The sequence below is a fragment of the Sinocyclocheilus anshuiensis genome, unplaced genomic scaffold, assembly GCF_001515605.1.
Source record: "Sinocyclocheilus anshuiensis isolate Anshui unplaced genomic scaffold, SAMN03320099.WGS_v1.1 scaffold183, whole genome shotgun sequence".
NCBI lineage: Eukaryota > Metazoa > Chordata > Actinopteri > Cypriniformes > Cyprinidae > Sinocyclocheilus > Sinocyclocheilus anshuiensis.
In genome coordinates this window covers 4,957,092-4,972,031 of record NW_015548309.1, presented here as the reverse complement: position 1 = coordinate 4,972,031, position 14,940 = coordinate 4,957,092, and the positions used below count along the sequence as shown (strand labels likewise).

The 14,940-nt window shown below is 37.3% G+C and overlaps 2 protein-coding genes across 18 annotated transcripts in view; both read right to left on the bottom strand.

The window, feature by feature from the left end:
• Nucleotides 1-9,980, bottom strand: part of LOC107656411 (zinc finger protein AEBP2-like) — a 13,895-nt gene extending 3,915 nt beyond the window's left edge. Inside the window, exons 1-6 of the mRNA XM_016444272.1 lie at nucleotides 9,413-9,980; nucleotides 4,283-4,493; nucleotides 3,975-4,082; nucleotides 2,046-2,232; nucleotides 1,836-1,960; nucleotides 452-519 (exon numbers count right to left, since the gene is read on the bottom strand). Of these exons, the coding sequence (XP_016299758.1) occupies nucleotides 452-519; nucleotides 1,836-1,960; nucleotides 2,046-2,232; nucleotides 3,975-4,082; nucleotides 4,283-4,493; nucleotides 9,413-9,810 (1,097 nt within the window). The 5' untranslated portion in view covers nucleotides 9,811-9,980. The remainder of the gene's footprint in view (nucleotides 1-451; nucleotides 520-1,835; nucleotides 1,961-2,045; nucleotides 2,233-3,974; nucleotides 4,083-4,282; nucleotides 4,494-9,412) is intronic.
• A 2,473-nt stretch (nucleotides 9,981-12,453) lies between these two features.
• Nucleotides 12,454-14,940, bottom strand: part of LOC107656381 (pleckstrin homology domain-containing family A member 5-like) — a 146,377-nt gene continuing 143,890 nt past the window's right edge. For 14 of the 17 annotated variants that reach the window (XM_016444210.1, XM_016444214.1, XM_016444197.1 and 11 more), the window contains one exon: nucleotides 12,454-13,425. In XM_016444210.1, coding sequence (XP_016299696.1) covers nucleotides 13,301-13,425 — 125 coding nt within the window. In that variant the 3' untranslated portion in view covers nucleotides 12,454-13,300. Of the gene's footprint in view, nucleotides 13,426-14,728; nucleotides 14,852-14,940 lie in introns of all 17 variants that reach the window. The other 3 variants (XM_016444200.1, XM_016444201.1, XM_016444198.1) reach the window with 3 other exon arrangements.

Below are 14,940 nucleotides of genomic sequence, written 5' to 3'. Positions count from 1 at the left end.
ACTATAAATAATTACTAATAAAAATAATGTTAAAAAATAATTTTTATTAAATGTAAAAATATATATAAAAATGTAATTTATAACATGCAAACAGCATGCAAAATATACTGCATAGTACACAATATACAAGCCCTACTTTCTGCACAGTGCTCACATGTATCTCTCTGCACAGTGGGACACAAACACGCTTGAGGGAAAAATGCTAAACTTCTCCTTTGGGATTAATAATATCTACACAGTCAGCTATAGATCAGTCTGTATGTGTTTTTGAGGCAGTTAATGTGACTTAAGGAGCCTCAGAACCATCAGCCTGTCACATATATCAAGTCATACGTGTGTGTGTGTGTTTTGAATCATCAGTGCGTAAGGCCGCCCTCAAGTGGCCCGTGACTCAAATGGCTGACATTTAGTGCAGGGCATTGAGGTGAGCAGTGCACTTTCATATACTCACATGTCCTCTGGCATCCAATGAAGCAGCACCTTCACTTTCCCAGAATCCTCCTTCCGCCTGGCGATCACCTGCTCAATTACACACGATGAGAAGGAATGCATGAGATCTCATTTATAGGTTAATTCCATGCTACATACTGGCTGTGTGCTTGTTGGTTAAATGGGACGGTTTTCATGTGGTGTTGGGAGCAGCAGGCGAGGCGGCGACTGTGGCCGTGAACAGGAGGGCCTGTGTGCTGGCGGCAGCTCATTAACCGTTTAATTAAAGACACAGGAAGAGCAGCGGCCCAGGCTAACTGGACCGCGAGAGTCCAAGCAAGTCTGATTTCAGCTCAGAGCTACGGTGTGGTTTAGAAAGGACTAATGGCTAAGAAAAGCGATCATGCTGATGAAATGGTTAGCATATGAAATTAAAAAAAAAACTAATTCATTACAGAAACTAGACACATTTGTCTAAAAACAAGTTTATTCTCTATACTAGTGACATGAGCTGCTTTTGGAATGGAATACTAGTACACTGCATACTAAGCAGTGTATACTACATGATGCATACTATTTTTCCTCAACAAAACAAGGATACACACTATAGCAAAGACACTGATTGGAAAAAGAAATCAATACACAAGTACCAGGATACTGCTTACTTTGTTTATACTACAAACAAAAAAGTACTTGAAACAGTATTCAGTATGCAATACAAAGTTCAGTAAACAGTAGTATGCCATGTTTTTGTCACATGACCTATGGTAATATTTGGTAATTTGATCGATAATGAGTCAAGAAATGTAGGTATTCTACACAATGCAAAGTCTAAAGTACAGTGTTCACATACTACGTACATACAGCAGAAATAGTATGAGTAGCATGCTAGTATAGTAGCATGTTAAGTGTGGCTATGGAAAGTGTTCATGCTGATGAAATGGCATATAGAAAGAAACATTTAGAACAGAAACTAGTCAAGTTTGTCTATAAACAAGTATATTCTCTAATGTCATGGGCTGCATTTGGAATGGGATACTAGTGCACTGCATACTAAGCAGTATATACTACATGCCTACTATTTTTCCTCAAGATATATTCTATAGTGAAGACACTGATTGGGAAAATAAATCAATATACAAGTACTAGGATACTGCTTACCGTTTATACTACAAACAAAAAAGTATTTGAAACAGTATTCAATGTGCAATACAAAGTTAAGTAAAGAGTAGTATGTCATGGTTTTGTCACGTGACCTCACTGTGTTAATATTTGGTGGTTTGATCGATAGTGAACCAATAAATGTAGGTATTCTACACACTGTAAAGTGTAAAATACAGGCTTTACATATTAAGCACAGCAGATATTAGGAGTAGCATGCTTAATTGTTGTAACTTGGTACCCACCGTACTGTGAAACACAACGCTGTGGCCTTTGCCTTGGCTCTCAATATGAGTCGCTAGATTGAGGCAGATGGCGCGATGACGGATTGCATCCATGGTCTGAGCGTCAAAAAAGTCATGAGGTCGTGCTGGTGGGAGGAAACAGATTGGAATTAGAAAGCGAGAGTTTTGAACCCAGAATTAAACTTTGATTGAAATTTCACTAACACTCACGCAATGACCGCCGCCGTTTGTACTTAAGTTTCTTCCGTTTGTTGATGCCCGCTTTGGAAGGCGACTCTTCCTTCACCTTGGTTTGGCTTGAGAGTTTGGAGGAATTCTGGGAGCTGAAGTGGGTCGGCACGTGGCGCGCTAGCCCCCCCTGGGAGGCGAAGGTGGCATTGCACCCACCCACCACACACTTCAAAGAGACAGACATCGGTCAGAGTAATAACAGTGAATAAAAAAAACAACTCACATGAACTCTTAGCAACGCTGGGTTATAATTACAGAATGAGTCCTGTGGACAGTGTTTTCATTGCCTAGCCATGATGACAAAGTTTCCTCATAAACAAAAAATGCAGCCGTACGCAAGGTTTACACTTTTGTATAACAGTATGAACTTATACTTTTCTTAAAAATGTCATAAAAATCTAAATAGATAAAAGACAGGATTCCTTTAATGAATGCACTTTTTTCCTGATTTAGATATTTTGGTGAAATGTGACCTAATGTGTGAGACTGACCCTGTAAGACGATTTGTTGCGCTTTAAAACTGCATTAAAGAACCTCTGTTTAAAAAAATAAGTAAAATAAATAATAATAATAAAATGTTACTACAATAAAAAAATAGAAACTTAATAGAACAAATAAAAAATTAATTAAAAAACAATTAAACAAAACAGAACATGAAAATAAACAGTAAAGTTTGTAGACAAACTACTTTGATGTTGGCTTTAGAAAGCCTAGTCTGAATATTTAAAATAGTGTAACAAGCTGTAAGTTGTAAGACTTCAAGACTTAGACTTTAAAAAACAGTAGAAGTAGTTTTAAAAGCTTGGATAATAAAATGCATTTAAAATAGACACTAAAAAAAGATTTTAAAAAATCTAATTTAATAGAATACAATTAAATAAAACAGAAGCTAAAAAACAAAAATAAAAATAAATTCTAATTAAATCAATTATAACTAAACAAAACAAAACAAAAATTAAATAAATTGTTTGCAAGTATCTGTGCATTAGGGGTGTCAAAATGAATCATTTCTACGATGCATCGTGATGCAGACGAGGACGATTCGGTATCGGTTCAGTAATAGACCATAAACGATTATAACGTACTGACGCTTTTCTGACGTCATTTGTCGCGGTAGCATACAATGGCGGAGGGAGGCGAGACGCAAGCGAGTAATTAAAAATGCTCCAACTACTTTTAAAAGCCGACATCTGGGCACATTTCGGCTTTTACGCACAACCTGGAGAAGACGCACGCTGTGTGTAAATCATGTCACGCACAAATAAAATATGCAGGGGGTTATACCCATAGATATGTATAGATGCCCTATTCGACCACTCCAGATACGTTGACGCGTCTGCCATTTTGGAACGGTCAACTTGACGTCATTCACCATAATAATCAATGTATATTCAAAGATATACATACATATAACTTGCTGTTGTAGACGCACACAGTCAACTTGCACTCGACGGTTCGCAGACCGTTCCAAAAATGGCAGATGGCTTACGTATTATGGCCCATAGAAACAGTCGCTAATGAGGCATCTACGTATACTGTATATATATCTATGGTAATACCACTAACTTGAGAAACCACGTCAGCCGTTTTCACCGAGCTGTTAACGCCTGTCAGTGCCAAGGTGGACCGAGCTCAGACAAAAATTATACATTCAAGAAGCATGTTATCTTTGAGCAGGTAAAATTATATCTATCATATCATATATCATATATCTGACTGCTTGTATTTATTGACAAAATTGTAGGCTATACATGTGAAGTACAATTGAAAATTGAGGATGCAGTGCGTCGTCAATGCATCGTGATATCGAATTGAACCGAATCGATGACATGATAATCGTAATCAAACCGAACCGTGAGACCAGTGTAGGTTCACACCCCTACTGTGCATGTGTGCAAAGAGGCCGACCTTGAATGGTTTGTCTCCACTGTGTGACAGCATGTGTCTCTGCAGCCAGCTCTGACTGGTGGACGGTGTGTTATACACCTTACAGCCTTTCCAATGACACACGAAAACCTGCGTGCAAACATTGAGCAATGTAAGAATTTCACTCTAATACATGTCTCAAAAATCATTTGGACATTTCAAACATGCCAAACAAATTTTTTTGTAAAATGCTTTGCTTTAAAAATGTTTATTTTCTTCTACTGCAATGCCACATTTAACATGGCGTAAATGCTTTTTGGGGCATAAAACAAGCATTCGCACACACTGACCCCGCCGCGCTGTCCGTCCACGTGCACTCCGCGGATGTGTTCGGCCAGGTCCGGGCTGCTGTTGAACAGCATGTGGCACTGATCCCAGTAGCAGGGGTAAGATGAGCCCTTAGTGGAGGAGGAAGACGCCCCGCCGTGACCGTTCATCATAGCTGGGGTAGAACGACCGCTGGAAGCAATGCTCTCCATGTCCATGATAGTACTGCTGATACTGAAACACACAAACAATGATTTTGTACAAAGAAAACCAAAATGTCATTCATAAATCTATTGAGCTTAGAGGTGCACCAATGTGTGTTTGTGTTTCGCTGCCTGATATGGACCGTGATCTTAGAGTTTATACTGATATTTGAATGTCAAAAGTACTATGAGTAATTTCTTTAGGTGGAAACGTTGCCCTTTTAACAATGTTTTCAGGATTAAATCTCACTGTAGTAGTGATTATCCACTAACATCATATCATCTACATGCACAAAACTGAAACTAGAAAGAATGATGGACATAATGAGATTAAAAATGACAGGCTGTGGCATTGATAAGCAGTACAACACAAAAAAGCAAATGAGGAGTGATTGATTAAGAACGACTATTACAGAATCTTTCTTGATTCTTTTTTGCAATAAAACCTGCAATGCAGCGCCCACGTTAACAACCATGAGTCTTTGTGAACGGTAAATGAGGCCAGTGCAGTGGGGCGACCACCTAACTGTGGCACACAAATGCTGTAATAGTGATCTTTTGAGCGTGCAGCTGTGCTGTGTTTGAGAGGACAGCGGTAAACTACCGCAGTAAAACACCATGAACTCCAGTGAATGTGACTGAATGGCTCCTGAGGGGAGAGGAGGGGCTCGCACACACTTCCATCTGTTGGTTTCTTTCAGACTTCACTGCCCACAACTGACGCTAAATCCCAGGATGTGCCAGAGAACAGGATGCTGGGTAAATCACAGAGACAAACTCCAACTGCCAGTCTGACTACTGATGAAGTGATACTGATAAGTGTTTACAGCTGAAAAACCCATAGGTACGACTATATGCTGAAAAAAACTCCAACTGGATTTTTACATTATCTGAAGAATGCACATAAACGGTGCATGCACTAAACTTTAGCCTAATATTTTGCATTAAGGATTTATTCAAATCAATACCAGCAAGTATGAGCAATAGTAATAGTGATGCTAAATACTAACATTAAATGCACTAATATTTGAGAATGGTATGCATTACTATTGTATGAGTTATGACTAAATATTTTGAACATGCATTTTGAAAGTCTGACACCTGACTAAAATTAGCACCATTTTTTTATTTTTTTTTTAATCTGAAAGCAGAAGCAGCTGGCCAGAGTATCCATCTGACAGACTACAAAGTGGGTTTCTTGGTCCTGCAGGCTGATGCACAAAAGCCCTAAGACGTTATGAATGTTTGTGAGAGATTTCATTTTAAAACGGACAAAACTGACAGAAGAGGACAAATAATTAACACCTGCTTTTACTCAAACATCACATCCAATGGAGTTCCCCTCAAAACTCATTTGCACTTTCACATATTCAAGCTGGCACACCTGGCACACATCAGCATCAAATATGGATGATTTTTAGATTATAACAACATAAATTTAGGTCTGTTCCTCATGCGAAGCTTATCATATGACCCTGTCCACAAACAGTGCAAGCATTTCGCCGAACACCTCCTTTTGTGCGCCACGAAACTAATTTTGTGCAAAACTATGTGCTAATTGACAATTTAACAAATTATCAAAATGATTTGTTATCAGGATTGAAAATTAATGAACACAAAATGTTCCCCAAATTGAAGATAAGGAGGCAAAAATGTCTGTGTACAATTAAACTACATTTTTTACGACTGCTGCGATAAAGGTGAAATTGAATGGATCTTTTTCAAATTTTCGAGTTTCTCAGCAGCGGAAGTCGTCATAGTTGGGTTAACTTGAATAGCAGTGAATGGGAGAGTACCACAAATATATTTTTTGCATTCCCATTTGCTCAAACAGCAAAAGAAAAACTCCACGATAGTGTTTTCATGACTTTCAATAAAAGGAAAAAAATTGAGAGACTGATAACGGCTGTCAGAAGAGAGAACGATGTCAAATTTACCGTCCCTCCCATAGACGCTGCATTAGAAACACCCTCGCATTAGCGTTAACTGTTTTTTTGTAATTTGATACAAAAGTGATGTAATACAAAGAATAGTGTTATAAATGTACATACATTTAAAAAAAAAAATACAAATATGAAAAACTTTTGAGGATTTACGATGTTGATGACCGTTAAACACGCCATCACAGTCTTGTGAAAAGGGTCCATGAAGTGTCGATTGCATCATTATATTTAGATCTGCACACGTTCAATCAAAGATTTCTTTGTTTTTGCAGCATTGTAACCAATTTCACACGTATCTGTTTGAGTGCATGAATGCAATAGCCAATCAGATGCGCTTACATTACATTACATTACATTTAGTCATTTTGCAGACGCTTTTATCCAAAGCGACTTACAATTGGGGGATACATAAAGCGATTCTTCTTAAAGAGGCAAACAGATACAGGAAGTAATTGTAATACCAAGTTTCTAGACATTGTTCAAATAAGTACAAGCTAGAAAGAGAAGGAATAAGTAAAGCGATAGAATTTTTTTTATTTTTATGATGAAGTCAAGTAGCTTCGAAAGAGACGAGTTTTCAGCTGTCGCTTGAAAATTGTCAGAGATTCAGCATTCCGGACATTAGTCACCGGTTAAGTATAAAACCACTGAAAATTATGCCATTGTTGTGCTGAAAATTATGCCAGTGGGCAATTATTGCCACTTAAAGGGACAGTTCACCCAAAAATTTAAATTCTGTCATTTACTCACCCTCATATAATTTCACACCTGTATGAGCTTCTTTCTTATAAATAAATAAATAAAGATGATATTTTGAAGAATACTGGTAACCAAAGAGTTGATGTTAGCCATTGACTTCCATAACATGCAAAGACATACTATGGAAGTCAATGGCTACCATCAACTCTTTGGTTACCAACATCTTTTGTGTTCAACAGAAGAAAAAAAATCACCTTGATGTTCAGTAAATGATTAGTTTTCATTTTTGGGTGAACTATCCCTTTGGGAATATAATATCTGCGCCTGCTTCTGATTAATAACATGGGCTACTTGTGGATCTGAACATTTCTAAAGGAGACCTGAGCTATGCTATAAAGGCACGTCTTGTCTCATCCACCAGTTGTCGTGTGGTCTGGGTCATACTCTCCCAGACATCCCGCACAAAAGTTACGCTCAATCCCTCCAGCTGCCCGAACAGCCGGACTCAGGGCCTCCACTTGGATTTTAAGAGCTTTATTCCCAGCGAAAGCTCCACAAAGCTGCACGTCTGGCACAGAGCAGGGATCCCCATCCGCGCACACACATTCTCCTCGTACTCCTGCCTCCTCCCCATGGCTGACCTGATACATTGTGCTGTTCACCGTGAATTTGTTCCACCGTGCCTGCGGATATGGAGATTTCCCATGTGCTGCGAGCCAGGCCGTCTACAGCACAACAGACGATGAGAAATCCAAGACAAATAATAAAAGAGGCGCCCTGGCATGATAAAGGCAGACGATATCCAGCACCTCAACAGAAAGTGCCATAAAACACATGCACAGCCGCACCCATGTCACCCTGGTGATGTGGAAAGATGGCGAAAGGTCTCATGGGTCCGAGCGGGCCGGATGACGTAAAACCAGTTCAAAGCAAAGCGCTCGACTTGATAAGGCAAAAACAGGCCATCATCAACTTCTCGACCAACAACTGCTGTGCCTGTGCTTCATCCTGATAGATAAATTATTCAGATAAGCTTTAACTCTCTCTTTCACTCTGAATCTCACTTTCAATGGATCTTTCTTTCGTACAATGAATGTTAGTGTTCACCGAGTCACTCTGAGTTTTATGGTACAGAATTAACCTCGATTAATTAGTTACTGAAGAGACAGTTCAAATTAGACTCATGGTTAAAATACACCTGGGATTGCTGTACTATAAATGTAAACACTAAAAACAGATCGATGTAATTTCATCACCAATACAAATGTATACTGATGTTCAAGTGTTTGATATGCAAAACCAATTTTAATGGTTTTATTTCTGCTTTTTGACACAATTGGTGGGTTTCTAAAGAAAACCACCCATAAACATTATTTACATGTGAAGTAACTTATCTAATGTGTCAGAAATGTAGCTTATATAATTTTTTAAACATTGCATTATGACATACACAAGTGTCCAACAACTGAGCAGAACAGATATTAAGTTCTGCTTTTTGACAAGTGAACAGTAAATAAATGACCATAGGACTTATGATTTTTTTAGTATTTTCAGAACAGATATCGTTTAATTTATGCTTCTTGACAAAATAGATAATAAATAAAAAATGACCAGACTATACAACATGCCATGAATATTATGATTTTTTTTGTACTTGTACGACGTACTTTCAGAACATATATTACTTGAGTTCTTCTTTTTGACAAAATAACTAACAGTACATAAATGACCATAAGACTATACATGTCTTGTGAATATTACGATTTTTTTTTGTACTTTATGGTTAGACCACGTATTTGCAGAACAGATCTTGTTTAATTTCTGCTTTTGACAAAATTACTAATAGTAAATAAATTACATTAAGACTAAACAATATATGCCTTATGAATATACATTTTTTTTTATGGTTAAACCATGTATTTTCTGAACAGCTATTATTTAATTTCTGCTTTTTGACAAAACTAATTAAGCATTATGAATATTATTTTTCTTTTTTATGGTTACACTAAGTATTAGCAGAACAGATATTATTTGTTTCACTCCTGCTTTTTGCCAAAATAACTACGTCAACAGTAAACAATTGACCATAAATCTATACAACATGCCTCATGAATATTACAGGAATTATTGCTAGTAATATTGTTGCTATTGCTACCATTTTTATTGTAGCTTTCTGACCTAAATGATCTTTGTTGTGGGCTCGGTCTGCACATTTGTCGCTTGAGAGAGTTGAGTAATTATAAAAACAGCACATAAACGCGTCATTTATCAATATTTATCGGTGAAGTATCGGCGGCAGCACACGCACCTGTCCTCCGAGTCCATGCGGCTGAGCGGCTCTCCGTCCGACGATAGGCTCATCATCTCCAGACTCGCGCGCCTCTTTATTCCTCCGCCGCCGCCGCTGTTTTTCTCCGCCGGTGAGGGCGCGTTCTCCTCCTCCCTTTGTTCTCTCTTCATCCGCTCCGCCGTCCCGTCCGCGCTGCCGGGGCTCTTCTGCGGCTCCGCTTCGGTCTCGCCGTCTCCCCGCGTGGCCTCCTCCGGGCTTTGTTCTGTAGACTCTTGTCTGTTGGGCTTCTCGTCCGTCTCCATCTTAACGGCCGGTTCCGGATCGGCGGCGCGTAGGCCCGACTCGCTCCCGTCGCCGTTTTGTTCGCTCGGGTTCGGCGACTCTTGCTCGGAACCGTCGGAAGTCGTCGAAGCCATCGGGTTCCGCTCGTGTGCGCGCGGTCTGGCCGGGTTTAAGCGACGGGAAACGGGTGAAACGCGGAGACTTTCAGCGACAGGACGGACCGTGGAACCGCTGGAGGCTGATCTGGGAGGAGCGGGGGGAGGAGCCAGCGTGACGTCGGCGCTTATTATGAATGCCTCCACGTGCTCGCAACCACTGTTGCCAACTCTCGCAAGATAAATAAGCAACGGCAGCTTAAAAAACAAGCCCAATATTTTTTTGTCATCAATATTACTTATGATCAATTATTTATTACCAATAAACGAACCTGCAACACATTAAACTGAAACCACTCTTTTATCTGAAAAGCAAAAACAGATATGTTATGTTACACAAATCAGCAAACTGCAACAAAGTGAGGACATGTGCAGCACTTATATTATTGCACTGGTTGGCTGTTAACTGAGTGTTGAGTGTCAACCAATGCATTGGAGAATACGGCGAACATAAATAAAGAAACGAAGTTGCTTGTCAGATTTCCCTAACAAGCAACCATATTTTTTAAAAGAAGCCCAAAAAACCGCAACCCGGGATTTTTTCACGCAACTTTACAAAACAAGAAGCCCAAAGTCGCGTATAATACGCGGATTTGGCAACTATGCTCGCATCCCTGAATATGCAAGATCAAGTCGAAAAGTTTCCATTACAAAACCCAAATGGCGAAATGACACTGTAATCTCGCCTATGTTCATTCAGAAGGAGGCCTTCATTTCAAACTCATTTAATATTCATTTATTTCCATCTCTTTAAGAAGTCAAATACAGGAATAATGGTGTTCTACAACACTAAATATATATTTCGTTGCAAATACGAAATTCCTTAGTTATTTGGGAAAGTTTCTTCGAAAATCTGGCTGAATTCAAATATTAAACATTTATTAATTCATACTTGAGATACTTTGAAACAGGTATTTATCGAATTACATTTAAAAAGTGGTGTAAAAACGTTTATTAAAAGACTGACATTCTTGATAAAACATGTTGGCATTTAACATTTGTATTATTATTATTATTATTATTTCCTAAAACACAATAAAGAAAGCGATTCTACTAGTTAAATATGATACATATTTTATATTTCCTTTGGAAAATGTATTTAAAATAATGTTTAAGTTGTTCACTCACATGTATTCACGATTGATGTATTTGATAGTTACACACCACGTGACATTTAATAAAAATGTTTGTAGAAATATTTGCCTATTGCTATAACATAGGCTATATATATAGCATAGGTTTATTGTTATGCATTTATAAATAAATACAACTTTTTCTGTTATTCCGGTCTTATTGTTGGGTTAGAACGTTTTCTCTGCAGCTTTTCTCGTGTGTCTCAGGTGGGGGGTTTCCAGATTCATAATTGACCCCATTATCACACGAATCTAGTTCAAAACTGAAAATAAAATGAGTCAGACGAACCTTTCTGGCCTTTAAAACGCCCCTTCCTGGAAAGCAGCACTAGACGGCGTCAGTTTCCTGCTTCTGGGGTCTTCACTGTGTTCATCAAACCAGCAGATGGTGACAACACACCTGATTAAGTGTCGAGTTAACTAAAAGTCCCACCCTTCACTGTCATTCGCTTTGATGGAAGTTTCTCTGCATGACATGAATGCGTTAATAAATGTAAATGTCAATACTGGTCACATTTGATTACCTGATAGTATCTTGAAAACAAAGGATTCCTGTCCGGCATAAAGTTGGCTTTTACAGTTTGTTTTATGACTGTAAATTATTCTCTTCAAATGTTGTTGAGCTTTAAATGATGACATATTTTGTGTATGAGCCCATTTACAGTAGTGAAAATAGCAATTTTACAGATGATTTGACAGTTTGAATAAATATCAAAAATCTAAAAGGTGTGCACTGTAGCCGACACCTGGATGTGTGTATACATATATATATAAATAACTAAATGATACCTAAAGTACATTGTACTATTATGTTTTTTTCCAATATCAAATTATAAAATTAAGTTAATCAAAATAAAAAGTAAATATAGTAAATAAAATAAAGCGCATTCTAATATTTTTTCTACTTTTGTTATAATTTTTTTTTTTAAATAATCAAGTTAATCAAAATGCATATAGAAAATACATAATTTATATATAACTTTATATATTTGAACATAGATGTACTTTACAATATTAATACAATTCGTTTTTTATATATTTTAAAGTTCATTAAAATGCTTACACACAGTATACACCTAAAGTACATATTTTTTATATAGCAGTATAAAATGATAATTGTTTTTACGTGTCACAATTATATACAATTTATATAGAATTTTTAAATTTTGTTATATAAAAATTATATATTTTTCATAATTTTAAGTTAACCAAAATGCCTATTATAAATTTAATAATGAAGAAAATATATAAATAATTTATGTATAATTTATTTATTTATGTATATGTACATAAGTGCATTATATATTTTTTATAAAATTAAACTATATAAAACTTGCTTGTCAATCAAACTTAATGTATGTATGTATATATATATACACACACACATATATATTTTAAATTCATTAATAAACAGTAGTGCTTGAAAACACATTCGCGCGAGGTGTGAACTCCAATAATCAGATGGAAAAAAGGAATCGAAAGCTATTTGTATATATAAGAACATCAACATTTATTTCACGATATAAAACAGATGAAATATGAACATTTGCATATTGCATGAACTCTGCTCTGCTCATTGTATGGTGTACGGTATATACATCATGAACTTTACAGTTTATACATCAAAGTTGAACACCAAACCCTGCTTATTGCTTTATCAACTGTTTTAAACGCTTGCTCCTCGTGTGCTGTTCTCCTCAAACTACAGCCAACCTCTGGAATACGTTTCTTAAAACTCTAATACTCTGTACTCATCTCTCTAGTTAAATATATCTTAGCCATAGAAAAATAAAACATAAGCTGGAACATTCATGAGTGTGTCGGGAAACAGTGTGGTGGGCTATTGCGGACTATCCAACATACAGATCATTTACAAACCCTGTCCATCGGCAGCAGTATGGTGCCACCTTATTGAATGTTCATAGTTGTACATTGTTTATACATAAATCGTCTGATATCAAAAAAGAAACGATCGTGGGTGTCGTACAGTGCAAAAGATATGAGTACTAAAAATCCCATCGACCAACACCAAGATAAAACTGGGAGCGATTGATTAAAATCCATATAAAAACAAGCAAATGATGAACGCAACCCTCGGCAGTCTGAATAAAACAAGCGGGTTTATGGGCTTTACGCTCCACTTCCTGTTGACAGTGAGTCTGGGTGCTGTAATGTACATCAGCGAGGGATTGATAGCACCTCAGACGCGTCTGCACACCCAATCAAACACAACTCAACTCAACTCTGGGATCTACAGATGCTTCAGGAAAACTCAAGAGAACAATAGGAATATAAATAATAATCACTATAAATGAATCGTTTGAACTAAGGCTGAACTAAGGCCTGGACGTCGCTGTGTGGCGGTCAGCTGATGGGTGGCACTTCCTGTCTGTCTGATGATGTGTGTGGCTCACGGCGGGACGTCCTCTCACATGCTTCACTGATGTCGGTGGAGGGGCTGCTGGACACACAGAACAATATTTTACACACTTATATTTAAGATACATTAACATGTCCATATCTAAATAAATCTCAAAGACCAAGAAAAAAATCCTGGTCATGTCATATTTGATCCCAAAAAACATTTGTTTCAAGACAAATGGAACGCTAAGATTTGTTTATTTTATATATATATATATATATATATATACACACACTGTATGTATATATAAATATATAAGTATATATATATGCACATTAATTTCCAGGAAATTAAGCACATTTCCTTCACAATCTTGTTACTGAAATGCAAAAAAAAAAAAAAAAATCGAATTACTAAATTAAAAAATAAATTTTTATTGCAATGAAAGTACATTAATATATAAAAATACATTATGCTAGTATTTGTTGAAAACTGAATTTAATTCATGCCGATTTTCATTAAAAAAATGGCATCCAAATGGGATGATTTTCATGACTTGGTTTAGTTTATGCAAATTATACCTCATGTTTTTCTTTTGATTTTGGAGACAAATATGACTCGGACATTTCTTTGTGATCTTGATGCAGTCAAGAAGACTTTTTGGAAGTGAAAATGCATGAATTGTTGTATCTACATCACAGCACAAGAGTTGTTTTCATTAAGTAACACAAATTGCCTTTGTATTTAATTGGCTTCACTTAATGACAAAAAAAAATGTAAAAACCGCTCCGTTCCACAGAACAGCAATTAAAAGGCATGCGTTCATGCAAGTAATACAAATCATAACAAACAATGTTTATATTGTCGACAGAAATATCAGCATCTGCACCAAATTTGCAGATTTTTTAATAAAACTGACCTGTTTTTGAGCTCCATATTCTCACTATATCATACTGTATGAAACGCCCGATGTATGATGCTAACTAGATATTATATGCTAACTATATATATAAATATATATATATATATATATATGAGTGTGTTGTCATGTGCAGCGGTGTCTGAACGACTCTTAATTGCACTGTTAATTAGTGAAGCTTTATGCTCACTGAGACTCTATGAAGCTAATGAACTCTAGTTGGAAGGCTAATTACTGCTTCATTTGAGAGGATCCTTCATTTCCCCCGAGAACAGACATATTACACACACACACTTGTATTTATGATGCAGTAAAACCCTTCAGAAAACGACTCCTGTAAGCTGGTATGAAACGCTCGGACTGATTTTATGAGGAGAGTCATTACAAACACTTACTGAGACCACTGCATAAAAACACGATTAAAACAAACGCAGTGACGTCTGTGGTGAAGCGAGGCAGACTGCTGTCGTGTGTGTGTCTTACTCGTCCGTCTCTCCTCTCACACACACATGAAGTGCGATCCGTCCGTCAGCTGTGGGGGGGAGGGTGGAGGCGGGGGAGAGGAGGAGGAGCTTGGAGACTGGGGCGGAGTTGACAGACTGTTCACTGCAAAAGCCACAGCGCATGCAGACAAGCTGGTTAATCACACACACACACACACACACACACACACACACACACACACACACACACAC